Source organism: Entelurus aequoreus, linkage group LG02, assembly GCF_033978785.1.
Source record: "Entelurus aequoreus isolate RoL-2023_Sb linkage group LG02, RoL_Eaeq_v1.1, whole genome shotgun sequence".
In the NCBI taxonomy this organism is placed as follows: domain Eukaryota; kingdom Metazoa; phylum Chordata; class Actinopteri; order Syngnathiformes; family Syngnathidae; genus Entelurus; species Entelurus aequoreus.
The window spans coordinates 101,550,462-101,567,653 of NC_084732.1; the positions used below are offsets into that span (position 1 = coordinate 101,550,462).

Genomic DNA, 17,192 nt, shown 5'->3' on the forward strand with positions numbered 1-17,192 from the left:
ACAGTGTTGACAAACAATATTTCAACCTTGTGTGGGAACCGCAGGTGCAGAAACACAAAAGAAGAATCCCTGTGGGATGCAGAAACTGCCAGAGAAATTTTCCGTGCAACATTCATATTGTTGTTACTCAGCCAGCGTTTGTGGGTCTGATGGACCCGTTGCATTTTGTGGCTTTTAATGCCTCACAATCAAACACTTTTATGTTCAAATACTGAACAGATGTTTATTGGGATAAGGTAAACATCTGTTCAGTATTTTCAAAATAAAAGTTAAAGGTGTTTATTGGGACAAGGTAAACATCAGTTCAGATAACTAACTTTTAAGTGCAGCTTTCAGCGAAGAATTTATTTACTCTTAAGTCAACTCTTAGTAGACTTCTTAGGAGTAATTCTAAGAAGCTTGATAAGTACGGCCCCAGTTCAGTATTTTAACATAAAAGTTAAAGATGTTTATTGGGACAAGGTAAACATCAGTTCAGTATTTTAACATAAAAGTTAAATATGTTTATTGGGACAAGGTAAACATCAGTTCAGTATTTTAACATAAAAGTTAAAGATGTTTATTGGGACAAGGTAAACATCTGTTCAGTATTTTAACATAAAAGTTAAAGATGTTTATTGGGACAAGGTAAACATCTGTTCAGTATTTGAACATAAAAGTGTTTGCTTGTGAGGCATTAAAAGCCACAAAATGCAACGGGGGTCCATCAGACCCACAAACGCTGGCTGAGTAACAACAAAATGAACATTACACAATTGAGTTTGAGACGCCGGCTAAAAAAAAGAGAAATTCAACCAGTGAAAATTCTTATTGCAAGATCATTTTAATTCATTTCCAACACACTACATCTTTTTTTTTCCAGAAGAGCATCATTTTCTAGCACACAAGAAAGTTGGACTTTACAGAAGAGACACAAAACACGAACAATACAACTTTACTATCAGACTTCTTAAAAAAAATCTATTCAACGTGCATTACTGGGTGGATAGGATGATTTTTTTTTTTTGTTGTAACGGTAGAAAAAGTCGAGCTGGTGTTTCTGGGAACCTTCACATGAGCTTTGAAAGCTTGGTGGGACTGTTTGTGTTGAAGGGACTGTGAGACTTCCTTTTGGTGGGCTGGCTGCTGTTCAGTCTGTCGCTGGCCGTGGTCACAGGAGGACACTGGCTGTCCTGGTCCTGGCCCACCGAACCCGAGAGACACGCCTTGGTCTCTTCCAGGGCGTCGAAGAGCAAATCAAAGGAGAGTTCTTCAGTGTGAGAAGTTTCCGTGTGCTCCACATGACCCGGCTCTCTGCTCTCCTCCACAGCTGTCGGCAGGGATACAGGATCTTCTCCTCCGGGAGCCTCGCCGTTCCCGACCGCAACGACACCGGGGCAGGGTTGCGGTTCTGCTACCAGAGTGAGGTCCAAGTCGGCGGAAGGGGAAGGTGCCAAGGAGAGCTGAGAACCCCGGCTACTGGAGCTCTCTCCGTCCAGCATCATGGAGTCCAACTCTGAGATTTTGTCCAGATAAGCGGCATCCATGGAGGCTTCACTGGACTTCTGGAAAATGTCGGGTTCTTCAACGCCGACAGTCTCAGACATGGAGTCCGAAACTAAGCCTTCAGAACTTGGACCTGGAGACGATTGGTCATTGGACTTAGAGCAGTTCCAAGTGCCCCAAAAAACAGTCTTTATGGGATCCATGTCTGTGTTGGGGGACAAACCATTGGTGAACTTGTCCTCGTCGTTGGACTGCTCCTCTGCGGCGCTCTTCGTAGGACTGGGAACGCCATCGAAATCGAGCTTCCTGAAATGGGCCACGGGTTTGAAGGCGACCTTCTTCTCGCGCACTCCTGGACTCCTCAGAGTCAGGGAGCGGAAGGCGGAGGACGGAGTGGCGGGCAAGAAGTCCGAGGTGGCGTCCAAGTCCTCGCTCTTATCGGGGAGGCCGCACAGAGTCTTGGGAGAGTCCTTGAGATCCCCGCAGGACGAGAACATCAAACTGTGAGACCGTGAGAACGTCAGCGCGTCTCCTTCAGGATTGCTGCAGATGGAACCTCGTTCGTTATCACTCAGGCTTCTGATCATCATGTTGATCTTTTGCTGCTGGCTCAGGGATTCTGGTCCAGCTTTGGTCTTTTTACCAGACTCCTGCATCTCTGAATATCTCTTTTCAGACATGGTGACCCGACCCTCCAGTTCTTCGATGTACTGATCACTGCGTTCCAGGGCCTTCTTCAGCTGCTCCACGTCTCGCTGATACTGTTGGATTTTCGCTTCCAGGGCAGCGACGGTGTAACGACCAAACCTGGGGACGAACCATCGTGTCTTTTACAATGTCCGAGTGCAGGGAAACATCTCTGGGATCAGGCTGAAATGTTATTATTTAACCATAGGGCCAGGGATGGGCCACAAGCGCCCCTTTGAGGGCGGCCAAAAAAATATGTTTCTCAGCTGTGGTCTGTATGTGGCACTCGGTTGTAATACACTTTTCCACCACTTGTGGCAGTAATATCAAACAAACTAAAGTCAGAGAAGGGCAAAAAATATAACTGAAGCTGTATTTTCATTTGCACTTTTATTTTATATTACCTAATAATTTGGTTACAATGTATTTATTTTAGTAACTGTATGTGCATTTATTTTTCATAAGTTTTTATGAGTGCCTTCTTTTGAATTTAGCTGCTGACAACATTACGTCATTTCTGGTTTTCAGGGCATTCATTTGATTGTATTATTTTATCAAAACTATTATTAATTTACAGTTAATATATGGTAACTTTCTGCTGTAACATGTTTATGTGTACACACGTCTGTTAAAATGTAATAGTAACTTATACTTCTGCTGTTGGGATACTTCACATTACTACACATTTCGGTTTCGGTCCAATACCAAGTAGTCACACGGGCAGTATCGGTCATACCAATGCTAATACTTCAAATTTTCTACATCACTGAAGGATTACATTTTTGGTCACTATTATAATCGGACCAACACAGAATGCAGGTGTAACAATATCAATTTTTTTATTTTAATTATTTCCTACTGATTTAAATCCTTTGATTTTTGTCCTTACGGTCTTCCTGAATGCAGGGACTTATTTCCTGAGAATGTAATCTAATCATTGAGTATCGACCATACATGGCTGGTGTACTTGGTATCATTACTGTCGATGTTAGTATCATTACACCCACCTTTGTATGCATTCCAAAGCCTTACTTTATCAATTAGCAAGGCTTATTGTATCCTCCTACAGTGTGTCGTGTAGCATGTTAAGCTATTCCTTGTCCTCCAGTGATACTGGTACTTGCAAGCAACTTACTTTATTTGCCACCTCAAAAAGGGGAGGATTGCTGGTTTAAAAGCAGGTTGGCTGGCGGCTTGCGGTTGTTCCTTTGTCGCTGGGACACAGCTGGAACGTGTCATTAACAAGCATTATCACGATACGACGACAGCATTAAAAGCTATCGTCAGCCAAATTGATATCATTCCAAATCGCGCAACCCTAATCGCGACTAATACAAGACGTTACTTGTGCAACATCACCATCAAGCACCTAGGGAAGGTGCTGAGTCCACATTAAAGGCCTACTGAAAGCCACTACTACCGACCACGCAGTCTGATAGTTTATATATCAATGATGAAATCTTAACATTGCAACGCATGCCGATACGGCCGGGTTAGATTACTAAAGTGCAATTTTAAATTCCGCGCGAAATATCCTGCTGAAAACGTCTCGGTATGATGACGCCACGGATTGTAGCGGACATTTTGGGACAGCATTGTGGCCAGCTATTAAGTCATCTGTTTTCATCGCAAAATTCCACAGTATTCTGGACATCTGTGTTGGTGAATATTTTGCAATTTGTTCAATGAACAATGGAGACAGCAAAGAAGAAAGCTGTTGGTGGGAAGCGGTGTATTAGCGGCCGGCTGCAGCAACACAAACACGTAGCCGGTGTTTCATTGTTTACATTCTCTAGAGATGACAGTCAAGCTTTACCATTGGCCTGTGGAGAACTGGGACAACAGAGACTCTTACCAGGAGGACTTTGAGTTGGATACGCAGACGCGGAATGTTGCCATAAGCATTTTGTTTAATTTGTATGTGTAACGCAGTACGCAGCTGCGGCTTCCAAACATTTGATCGCTTGCCCGTACGTGCGTGCCGCTATGTGCAATCCCACACTTTTGACACCCCTGCTATAGATAATAAAAAATTGAATGTGATAATTCTATGTATTAAAAGCAGAGCCTGGCGACGCATGCGCATTTATCATAACTCTCTCTCTCTCTCTGTCTCTGCCCCTCCCTCACCAATGCTGCTGCGCGCACAATTTGTTTTGTTTTTAACCCCTTCTTAACCCTGAACGTACATTGAAAATACACGCAACTAACTCAAAATGCCGGACATTTGAGGCATTTAAGAAACTCCGCAAAAGAGGACATGTCCGGTGAAAAGAGGACGTATGGTCAGTCTATCGTCGCCCGTTAGCTGCTAGCATGCCGTGTGTTGTGCCTCGGTGTGCATTGTTTACATAACGTGCGTTAGGCTACTTAATATGTCCGTGTGGAAACTCGTTCGGTACACCTCCAAACCGAACCGGAACCCCCGTACCGAAACGGTTCAATACAAATACACGTACCGTTACACCCCTAACTGATAACCCATAATGTTTATAGTACAAAATAGGTGTGTTATTGTTTGTGCTAATGCGCCACCTTTTGGAGGAGTTCCCTCACTGCAGGTGCAGCGTTGCCCTTCTGTTTGGCGCTTTCAACCGGAAGTGGACGTGCCATTCGGTCTTCCAGCCGTCCGTAGCGTTTTTACTTTTACGATTCTTCATTTGATCACTCCAAACAAGGTCTGCAAGTTTTACAACATAACTAAAACAATTCATACTTACTAAACCACTGCATGTGTGTAGGAGTGTGTTCATGCATATCTGTACACGCTATCATAATGTAATGAAGCTAGCACCGCTAACATGAACTAATATGCTAACGCGTTTACGGTTGTTAGTATTATTAAATTACATTGGCATTCTTTTTTGTATTTTAAGTTTACGTGAATTCACCAAAACGTCACCGTGGAGTTATTGAGTCAGTTTAGCTGATTGGGGAGCGAGCTTCCGCGGCTAGTGGGTCCATGGCGATGACTTCTGTTTTGTTTGATCAGCCGTTTTACTGCCGTGTTACAGACACCGTTTGGAACTATTAAGGTGTATAAATACACATTTACACAATCTTTCTGTGTAAATAGCTAATTTCACAATGTATATATCTGCGGCTTATAGTCTGATGCAGCTAATACATGGAAATATTTTTTGTTTGGAAATGTAGTAGGTACGCTCTATAGTCCAGAAAATTCGGTACTAATGAATGATATTTATATAGCGCCTTTTTGTAGTGACTCAAAGCGTGCCCACCCCGGTTGACAGCAGATGAATTTAGCAAACTGTATGTCTCAAAACGTTTGTACAGAAAAACGCTTATTTCAAAACGGTAAAAAAAATATTTCTACAATGTTAATTGATCACCCACTTTTACATGTCTGTGTTTAAAAACGTTTTGTACGCAACAGTTATGTAAAACTTTCTCTGATATGGAACAATACGGTGCTTAAATACATGTACAAAAAAAATAACTTAGCCAACCACCATCAGTATTTAATAATATACAAATACTTACTTTTGTGGAGACCTGTTGACCACCTCGGCTTTCAGTCTCATGTTCTCTTGTACCAGGTCAACATTCTGAGATCTCAGGGCTTTATTTGCCTGAGGATGACAAGAGTAACACCAGGAGATGTTATTTCATGGGGACTAGGCTTGTCTCCATAACAATATTTTGGTACCGGTACCAACATGTATTTCGATGCTTTTCTAAATAAAGGGGGACCACAAAAAAAAAGGCATTTTTGGCTTTATTTGAACAAAACATCTTAGGGTACATGGAACATATGTTTATTATTGTAATTTAGTCCTTAAATAAAATAGTGAACATACTAGACAACTTGTCTTTTAGTAGTAAGTAAACAAACAAAGACTCCTAATTAGTCTATGCAGTAACATATTGTGTCATTTATACACCTATTATTTTGTACACATTATGAGGGACAAGCTGTAAAAATTGATTATTAATCCACTTGTTCATTTACTGTTAATATCTGCTTATTTTCAGTTTTAACATGTTCTATCTACACTTCTGTTCAAATGTAATAATCACTTATTCTTCTGTTGTTAGTTAGTTTTAGGGCTGCAACTAACGATTAATTTGATAATCGATTAATCTGTCGATTATTGCTTCGATTAATCGATTAATAATCGGATAAAAGAGACAAACTACATTTCTATCATTTCCAGTATTTTATTGAAAAAAACCAGCATACTGGCACCATACTTATTTTGATTATTGTTTCTCAGCTGTTTGTAAATGTTGCAGTTTATAAATAAAGATTTATTTAAAAAAATAAAAAAAAATTTTTTTTTTTAAAGCCTCTGCGCATGCGCATAGCATAGATCCAACGAATCGATGACTAAATTAATCGGCAACTATTTTTAAAATCGATTTTAATCGATTTAATCGATTAAAATCGATTTTAATCGATTAAAATCGATTAGTTGTTGCAGCCCTAGTTAGTTTTGGATGATACCACACATTTGGGTATCGATTCGATACCAAGTAGTTACAGGATCATACATTGGTCATATTCAAAGTCCTCATGTGTCCAGGGACGTATTTCCTGAGTTTATAAACACAATATTAATTTTTTCTAAAAGGAAAAAAGATTTTGTGACGATAAAAAATATAGATGTAATCATAGTAGTATCGACTAAATACGCTATGGTACTTGGTATCATTACAGTGGATGTCAGGTGTAGATCCACCCATGGCATTTGTTTACATTGTGACACCGGTGAGCTATTGTATCCTCCTACGGTGTGTAGTGAAGCATGTTCAGCTATTCCTCGTCCTGCAGTGATAATGATACTTGTAAGAAACGTACTTCATTTGTTGCCATGGAGGCGAGGATTAGTGATTTACAAGTAGCTAAAACACTGTCGACAGCGGATGGATGTTAGCGGCTCGCTAGCTAGCCATGTCTTAAAGCAGTGGTCCCCAACCACCGGTCCGGGGACCGGTACTGGTCCGTGACGCATTTGCTACCGGGCTGCAGAGAAACATTAAATAATTCATAAACGACTGCATCCACTAGACACACCAATAAGCTTTGTAGATGTACAATAAAATGCCTCATATGAATTTCCTATTTGTTATGACTTTGTGACATGATACAAAGCACATTAATGAACATATAAAATATAAATGTGACAGATTGTAGCCAAAGGTAGATTTCAGCGTTATAGTGAGTCATATTTTTCATGCACTTATTTTTGCTGTATTCAGTGTTTCCCACACATTCATTTATATGTGGCGGCCCGCCACGAAAGAATTACGTCCGCCACAAATTAATTTTTTTTTTTTTGTCCAGCTTCTCAGGCAAATCATATAGTTGACGTAGATGCCCATATAGGCTGTTCAGATTTACTTTACAAAAGAGAAGTTTAGGATACTTCTCTTGTTGCCTTATTTGTATTTGACCACTACTGTTTTCTGTTTATTTGTTACTGACTGTGGCAGGACACCTCTGCCTCTGTTTCACTTTATGTTGCTGGTAAATAATATGGTTGCAGTAGTAGGCTAAAGTTAAATTATTTAGTATGCACTAATTAAAGGGGCAGAGCTTTAAGAGACATTTTAGCTTTTATATTTTTATAAGATATATTTTTTGTAAGAACCACAATTAATAAATATATTTCAGTGAATAACTTATTGTTCAAATCTGTATATAAATATGTACATAAAGTGTTGTAATTATATTGTAAAATGGATGGATGGACGTTTAAAACAAAACTGTTATTATTAATTAGTAAGTATACATTTTTTAAGCCTTTTTAGAGAAAATCATATCATTGTAGTAAATTATGCAAATTGCTCGATGATGTCATGGTGACCACGCCCATAGCCACGCCCCCACCGCCACAGGTATCTTGGCAGTTTATGGGAAACACTGGTATTTATCTGGCACAAGTGGAAAGCCGGTCCCTGAAAATAATGCCTACATTAAACCGGTCGGTGGTGCCAAACAGGTTGGGGACCGCTGTCTTAACCCTGTAACACCCCTTGTTGTAAAATTACAACGTTACCTTTAACCATCCTTAAAAACAATCTATTATATATATTTATTCATTTTTACCACATTTACATAGTCATTGGGTCCTATTGTTCAGTCTCACAAGGCTATTGGATCGTACATTTGTTTATAAGTCACGCCTTCTGGCCATGAACTCACACAACCTCTCAAGGTTTCCTTCGAACAAAATCTATTTGTTTCATCGGACTGGATTCATCAGGTTCAAGTAATTAAAATGTATTTTATATATTTTTTTGGTTGTTATTACAATGTCTAGAGCATGTGCATATGTAGTTATTGTGCAACAGATGCATCAAATTTCATTTAGAGCTTGTTATATAATTGTTGCAATTATAAGAGGGGGAAAAAGTGTGTTTTAAGCGTTTTATCTTGTTTCATATGTTTTATATTTGTAATAAATGACTTCATAAAAATATAACTAGAGTGTGATTATTATTAATGGTATATACTAGAGATGTCCGATTTGCGTTAAAATGTAATATCGGAAATTATCGGTATCGGTTTTTTTATTATCAGTATCTGTTTTTTTGGGTTTTTTTTGTTTTTTTTAAAATTAAATCCACATAAAAAACACAAGATACACTTACAATTAGTGCACCAACCCAAAAAACCTCCCTCCCCCATTTACACTCATTCACACAAAAGGGTTGTTTCTTTCTGTTATTAATATTCTGCTTCCTACATTATATATCAATATATATCAATACAGTCTGCAAGGGATACAGTCCGTAAGCACACATGATTGTGCGTGCTGCTGCTCCACTAATAGTACTAACCTTTAACAGTTAATTTTACAAATTTTCATTAATTACTAGTTTCTATGTAACTGTTTTTATATTGTTTTACTTTCTTTTTTATTCAAGAAAATGTTTTTAATTTATTTATCTTATTTTATTTGATTCATTTTTTTTTTAAAAGTACCTTATCTTCACCATACCTGGTTGTCCAAATTAGGCATAATAATGTGTTAATTCCACGACTGTATATATCGGTTGATATTGGTATCGGTAATTAAAGAGTTGGACGAAATCGGCATATCGGATATCGGCAAAAAGCCATTATCGGACATCCCTAGTATATACCATTATGGTGCTAAGTAAGCAATCAACCCTGCAAATGAACCGTAGTTGTTCAGACAACGCGAGTACAAATACAGAAATTCTGCTCCCATCCCATAAACTTTTTTTTTTTTTTTAACTCTTCAATATCTGCATCAAATGCCTCCTACAACAACATCTGAAAGGTCAAATATATATTTTTTAGGTTTTTCTATATTTGGGTCTTACAGGGTTAAAGCACTTCTTCCTGAGGGCGTTTCAGTGTTACTATACTATACAACCCTAACGGGGAAGTGATGAAAATGTCCATAAAAGAGCAGTATTAAAAAAGGTGCATGCCTCCTTAAGCTTGTCCAGGTCCTGTTTCACTTGATCACAAACATCCTTGGCAGTCTGCAGCCGGTTGGCCCACTCCTCCATGACGGAAGGCTCCAGTCTTCTGTCGTCTGCTTGCACAGAGTTAATACTGCAAGGATCCAGAGCGCTTCCCAGCTGCAGTTCCAGACTTTGATTTTTGCTTTTCAGATCCTCGTTGTCTCTAACGAGACCTTCAATTTCTTCCTGTAAAAAGGCAAGAAGACTCGAGAAAACAATCCCTCCGTCCAGCTTTTCATCTTCCAAATCTCAAAACTGCTCAGAAATGACTAACATTTCTTCTTTCTTGCCTGTATTTCCATATCAGACAACGTAAAACATGAATGTACTGCAGCTCGGCTGGGAAAATAAGGTGTTAAGATGTTTAATTAAAGGCCTACTGGAATGATTTTTTTTTTATTTAAACGGGAATAGCAGATCCATTCTATGTGTCATACTTGATCATTTCGCGATATTGCCATATTTTTGCTGAAAGGATTTAGTAGAGAAAATCGATGATAAAGTTCGCAACTTTTGCTCGCTGATAAAAAAAAGCCTTGCCTGTAGCGGAAGTAGCGTGACGTCACAGGAGCTAGTATTCCTCACAATTCCCCGTTGTTTACAATGGAGCGAGAGAGATTAGGACCGAGAAAGTGACGATTACCCCATTAATTTGAGCGAGGATGAAAGATTCGTAGATGAGGAACGTTACAGTGAATGACTTGAGAGGCAGCGATGGACGTATCTTTTTTCGCTCTGACCGTAACTTAGGTACAAGCTGGCTCATTGGATTCCACACTCTCCTTTTTCTATTGTAGATCACAGATTTGTATTTTAAACCACCTGGGATACTATATCCTCTTGAAAATGAGAGTCGAGAACGCGAAATGGACATTCAGTGCCTTTTATCTCCACGACAATACATCGGCGAAATGCTTTAGCTACGAGCTAACGTGACGTCTCCAACTACGCCAGCCAGCCCTCATTTGCTCATCAACACCCGTGCTCACCTGCGTTCCAGCGATCGGCAGAAGGACGAAGGACTTCACCCGATGCGTTTGGCGGCCCGGAGACGTAGGAAGTCAAGGTGAAGTCGGCGGCTAGCGCTCCAACAAAGTCCTCCTGGTTGTGTTGCTGTAGTCCGCTGCTAATACACTGATCCCACCTACAACTGTCTTCTTTGCAGCCTTCATTGTTCATTAAAAAAATTGCAAAAGATGTCCAGAATACTGTGGAATTATGAAATGAAAACAGAGCTTTTTGTATAGGATTCTACGGGGTACCATAACTTCTGTTACTCGGACTTCGTCACGCGCATACGTCATCATACCGCGATGTTTCAGCCGGATATTTCCCGGGAATTTTAAAATGTCACTTTATAAGTTAACCCGGCCGTATTGGCATGTGTTGCAATGTTAAGATTTCATCATTGATATATAAACTATCAGACTGCGTGGTCGCTAGTAGTGGCTTTCAGTAGGCCTTTAAACTGTATGAGAGAAAGTGGTGGGTTTATACCTCATACTCGCGAAGAAGAAGCTCTCCTCTGGTTTTCCTGAGACATTTTCTCACAGATGGGCTCTCAGTGTGATCATTGGTACCTCCTGTAACAACAACAACAACATAATCCACACATTAAAGATTGCCATACATTTTCCTCTCCGATTCTAAGTGCTCCAAATGCAAAAATCATAGAGTACTAGGGGTGTAACGGTACACAAAAATTTCCATTCGGTACGTACCTCGGTTTAGAGGTCACGGTTCGGTTAATTTTCAGTACAGTAAGAAAACAACAAAATATACATTTTTTGGGTTATTTATTTACTAAATTTGCAAAATCTTCCACCAAAAATATTTTTCTTAGTGGAATATTTGATGTGAAGTAATGGGAATCTTGGATAGGTCAATAATTCATAATAACATTGATTTTGATTCAATATTATGTTTTGAGCAATGACAGTTTGAAAGAAAGAAAAAACAGCTTTGTTTTATTAGTCAACATTGCAACTTTTTCCAAAATACATTTAACCTTTAAGCTTTTTCATTTCACTTTTGTTATGTTTTTGTTTATTTTAATAGTATTTTTAGAATGTGCCGTGGGCCTTTAAAACATTAGCTGTGGGCACACATGCCAACCCTCCCGGTATTCAGCGCCTCTCCCGATAACCTCCCGACAGAAATTTTCTCCCGACAAACTCCCGGTATTCAGCCGGAGCTGGAGGCCACGCCCCCTCCAGCTCAAAGCGGACCTGAGTGGGGACAGCCTGTTCTCACGTCCGCTTTCCCACAATATAAACAGCTTGCCTGCCCAATGACGTCATAACTGTAGAATGACCGAGGGCGAGTTCTTGGTTTCTTACGTGGGTTTATTGTTAGGCAGTTTCATTAACGTCCTCCCAGCGCGGTAACAACACACAACAACAGCAGTCACGTTTTCGTCTACCGTAAAGCAGTTCTTCTGCCGTAAACAGCAATGTTGTGACACTCTTAAACAGGACAATACTGCCATCTACTGGATAGCCTCCAGAACACTTAAATTCAAGTATTTCTTTTATTTATATGTATAATAAAATAAATATATATATATATAGCTAGAATTCACTGAAAGTCAAGTATTTCATACATATACATACATACATACATACATACATACATACATATATATATATATATATATATATATATATATATATATATATATATATATATATATATATATATATATATATATATATATATATATATATATATATATATATGAAATACTTGAGTTGGTGAATTCTAGCTTAAATATATTCCCCTCTTAACCACGCCCCCAACCACACCCCCCACCTCCCGGTATCGGAGGTCTCAAGGTTGGCAAGTATGGCTGTGGACCGCAAATGGCCTCCGGGGCACACTTTTGACACCCCAGCTAGAGATAATAAAAAATTAAATGTGATAAATCTATGGATAAAAAGCAGAGCCTGGCGACGCATGCGCGTTTATCATAACTCTCTCTCTCTGTCTCTGCCCCTCCCTCACCAATGCTGCTGCGCTCACAATTTGTTTTGTTTTTAACCCCTTCTTAACCCTGAACGTACATTGAAAATACATGTAACCCTAACTCAAAATGCCGGACATTTGAGGCATTTAAGAAAATCCGCCCAGACAGCCCCGCAAAAGAGGACATGTCCGGTGAAAAGAGGACGTATGGTCAGTCTATCCTAGCCCGTTAGCTGCTAGCATGCCGTGTGTTGTGCCTCGGTGTGCATTGTTTACACAACGTGCGGTACGCTACTTAATATGTCCGTGTGGAAACTCGTTCGGTACACCTCCGAACCGAACCGAAACCCCCGTACCGAAACGGTTCAATACAAATACACGTACCGTTACACCCTTATAGGGTACAAACAATGTTTATTCCATTAGCTAACTTCCTTTATCTGAATAGCCACTTGTGATTTATAGCATGAAATCAACATCTTGCAGTCATGTTGTTTATGTTTCAAAAGGGTTCAACTACTCAATGTCAAAATATAAAGAGTAGAAATAATGAACAGAATGTCAGCTACTGTCTTGTTGTGAAACAGCAATGTAGCATTTAGACAGGCTGTACTGTAGCAAACATGTGTGTTCTTAAATGTGTATTCCACCTCTTCCACTTTTGATTTGGGCTTACATAGTAAACAAGTGTTAGAATAATTACAACTCGTATGCTTAAAGGCCGTTGCTATAGTTATTATCAATTGTGCTGAAGTTGTACTCTTCTATCTGTGCAAAGGGACATCGTCTTGTATCAGTGTTTGTGTCCGGGACCGGCCTGCTGACTGCCAAGGGCGAACATCGAGTGCCGTGACGCAGACAGAGCAGAGACAGGGCGATATCACGAGTGTCAGCACATTTGCATTTCATGAATAGTCATATATTGTGTCTAAATTGGGCTGCTGAGATTACCCCCCCTTCCTTCAGAGGCAGCCTCAGTGATGTAACCAGGGACCTCCCAAATAAATAGAGGAGCACGTGGAACTGTTACCTTAGAGCGTAGGTTGGTTCTGTAACTAAGAGTACAGCCCAAAACGTCTCTCCTCATTGAGCTAAATTTAACTCTGTCTCTGCATGATTCCTTGCTTCTTGCCTGTTTAATAGATGTCATCAGTGTTTGAACCTGACAACAAGTCAAATTAATGTTTTATCCAGACGAATACATTTGTCCAAATGTGGCCAACATTGTGGGTTTCCTGGACGTGGTCTACATGGCTAAAAAGAAACATCTACGGAAGAGAATCCCTCTGCCATCTTCAACTAGTTTTTTAATATATAAATCGCCCGCTTGAATATTCCCTCTTCTCTTCTACAACAATTTCCTCGTCATTTGGGATGTCTGTTGTGATTTCACTTCCTGGTTCCGTGACCCGCCCTATCTTGCCTCTGATTGGCCTGTCCCTAATGTTTTGCCCTAATCTTAACCAATCGTGACTCATCATAGTAAACAACCAATCAATCATGGATGTTTTTATACGTAAACCAACCAATCATCATTGATGTTTCCCGTATAAGTTGTCCCCCGCCCGTGGAGTTGCTTCGCTACGTAGCTTTGATTTATAAGTACATCATTTATAATAGAAAACTGTAGTTGTTACCACTGGATTATCAAAAACCGTACTCATTACGGGAAAACCGTAGTTGTTGGCAGGTATGGCAAATAGACAGATCAAGATTTTAAGACACATTGTCGGTCGGAAAAAACGAAGAAAAACTGAAAATCACATGCCTGTGTTACATAAAACTTAGGTCAGGCTGATTAGACGAATACGTAGTAATCAAACATACCGCATAACAAGGGACTGATGAAAAATACATTTACTGTGCCGCGGCACACTAGCGTGCCGTGAGATACAGTCTGGTGTGCCATGGGAGATGATCTAATTTCACCTATTTGGGTTAAAAATAAGAATTGCAAATCAGTAATTATAGTCTGAAAACTAAGTGTTGTTGAGTGTCGGTGCTGTCTAGAGCTCGGCAGAGTAACCGTGTAATACTCATCCAAATCAGTAGGTGGCAGCCGCTAGCTAATTGCTTTGTAGATGTCGGAAACAGCGGGAGGCAGTGTGCAGGTAAAAAGGTGTCTAATGCTTAAACCAAAAATAAATAAAAGGTGAGTGCCCCTAAGAAAAGGCATTGAAGCTTAGGGAAGGCTATGCAGAACAAAACTAAAACTGAACTGGCTACAAAGGAAACAAAAACAGAATGCTGGACGACAGCAAAGACTTACTGTGGAGCAAAGACGGCGTCCACAATGTACATCCGAACCTGACATGACAATCAAAAATGTACCCACAAAGAAGGGTAAGAACAACTGAAATATTCCTGATTGCTAAAACCGAGTAGATGCGGGAAATATCGGTCAAAAGGAAGACATGAAACTGCTACACGAAAATACCAAAAAAAGGGAAAAAGCCACCAAAATAGGAGTGCAAGGCAAGAACTAAAACACTACACACAGGAAAACAGCAATACACTCAAAATAAGTCAGGGCGTGATGTGACAGGTGATGCATGCTTGGTTATGCTTTAAAGTTATATCCAACAATTGCGACAACGACTTTTTACTGTCAACTAGTGTGCCGTGAGATCCAGTCTGGTGTGCCGTGGGAGATTATCTAATTTTCACCTATTTTAATCAATAATTATAGTCTGCAAATGATGTGTTGTTGTTGAGTGTCGGTGCTGTCTAGAACTTGGCAGAGTAACCGTGTAATACTCTTCCATATCAGTAGGTGGCAGCCGGTAGCTAATTGCGTTGTAGATGTCGGAAATAGCGGGAGGCAGTGTGCAGGTAAAAATGTGTCTAAGGCTTAAACCAAAAATAAACAAAAGGTGAGTGCCCATAAGAAAAGGCATTGAAGCTTAGGGAAGGCTATGCAGAACAAAACTAAAACTGAACTGGCTACAAAGGAAACAAAAACAGAATGCTGGACGACAGCAAAGACTTACTGCGGAGCAAAGACGGCGTCCACAAAGTACATCCGAATGTGACATGACAATCAACAATGTCCCCCACAAAGAAGGATAAAAACAATGATTGCTAAAACAAAGTAGATGCGGGAAATATCGCTCAAAGGAAGACATGAAACTGATACAGGAAAATACCACAAAAAAGAGAAAAAGCCACCAAAATAGGAGTGCAAGACAAGAAGTAAAACACTACACACCGGAAAACACCAGAAAAGTCAAAATAAGTCAGGGTGTGATGTGACAGGTGGTGACAGTACACCTACTTTGAGACAAGAGCTATATTGATGCATGATTGGTTATGCTTTAAAGTCATATCCAACAATTGTGACGACGACTTTTTACTGTCAACCGAGTTTCGTTTTTAATGATTTCTGCTGGTGGTGTTTTTCAACGCAAAAAAGGTTGAAAAACACTGCTCTCGACAGCACAGACATGCAACAACAACACATCATTTGCAGACTATAGTTACTGGTTTGCAAAAAAATATTTTTAACCCAAATAGGTGAAAGTCGATCATCTCCCACGGCACACCAGCCTGTGCCGCGGCACAGTGGTTGATGGATCGGATCCATTTTCTACCGCTTGTCCCTTTAGTTTCCCTTTTAAAGGAGAAGTAACCCTGTGGCAGAACAAACAGCACGTCAATCCTCACCGATGATTTCCCTGCAGGGTGTCTCCGTGGTTATGGGGACTCTGCACGTCGGACACTGGCTTGCTTTCTTTAACCACATCTCCATGCAGGACGAGCAGAACACGTGGTGGTTGCCACATATGACCGGCTGTCTGACCTAATGCATATAATGTAACACTCGGTCATGCTGAAGGCGCATTTGTTACGTCACAAGACTTCAAACAAAATGTAACATTGGAGCCGACAACAACAACCCAGGCGACGTAACGTGCACATCCGGGTTGCTGTCGAAGAATCCTAAAACATTCACGTCGCCGTGGCCGGGCCAGGGGGAACAAACCAGACGTTACCTTTCCGAGGCATATCTGACACGATATGGGCAGAGTCAAAGACAGCGTGGAAGTGTGAGGGTTGAGAGCCATGTTGGCGGACAGGCGCGCGTCCTTCAGAGAGAGAGGTCCCCAAATGAGCAACCCGGAAGTGGTGAGGCTGGCGCCAAATCCGGCAACTACGGGAAGTCCGAAAGGCCAAAAAGATTTTAAAAAAGGCAAAACCGTCCATAAGAGAGACGTCCATCCATCAGACGGTTATTAAACAAAATGTGCATTTTTTTCGGTCTGTTTGAAGACATCGTGATAGGTAAGTAGATTTTATTCTTAGCTGCTTGTTTTAGGGAAAAATTGTTATGATACAGCGCATATATAGTTATTTGACCAGCAGTCATACTGAGCGACGTGCCTACATGGCGGCCATCTTGGTAGGGTCCATTATTCATTTTAACTGGTTCAGCTACATGTTACTAACCAAAACATACAACAAGAACAGGTGTTACCATTTAGTGGTCAATTGTACGGAATACGCACTGTACTGTGCAATCTACTAATACAAGTTTCAATCAATCAATCAATCAATTTGACCAGCTGTCATACTGAGTGACGTGCCTACATGGC

The 17,192-nt window shown here is 40.2% G+C and overlaps 1 protein-coding gene across 1 annotated transcript; it reads right to left on the bottom strand.

Moving 5' to 3' along the window:
* Nucleotides 1-818: 818 nt before the first annotated feature.
* Nucleotides 819-16,969, bottom strand: LOC133665142 (ORC ubiquitin ligase 1-like). The gene is made up of 6 exons (XM_062070368.1): nt 16,593-16,969; nt 16,264-16,399; nt 11,134-11,219; nt 9,601-9,822; nt 5,677-5,765; nt 819-2,292 (listed from the first exon to the last, which is right to left on the bottom strand). The coding sequence occupies exons 1-6, from the start codon at nt 16,662-16,664 to the stop codon at nt 1,050-1,052; spliced, it is 1,848 nt and encodes a 615-aa protein (XP_061926352.1). The 5' UTR covers nt 16,665-16,969; the 3' UTR covers nt 819-1,049.
* Between the last annotated feature and the right edge of the window lie 223 nt (nt 16,970-17,192).

What these genes read in the sequence shown, in the direction of transcription:
- LOC133665142 (XM_062070368.1), bottom strand. Translation starts at nt 16,664, where the DNA reads ATGGCTCTCAACCCTCACACTTCCACGCTGTCTTTGACTCTGCCCATA. An exon ending in GTCAGATATGCCTCGGAAAG is followed by an intron (nt 16,400 to 16,592) that starts GTAACGTCTGGT and finishes TATATGCATTAG; the next exon opens with GTCAGACAGCCGGTCATATG. An exon ending in GTCAACAGGTCTCCACAAAA is followed by an intron (nt 2,293 to 5,676) that starts GTAAGTATTTGT and finishes GTTCGTCCCCAG; the next exon opens with GTTTGGTCGTTACACCGTCG.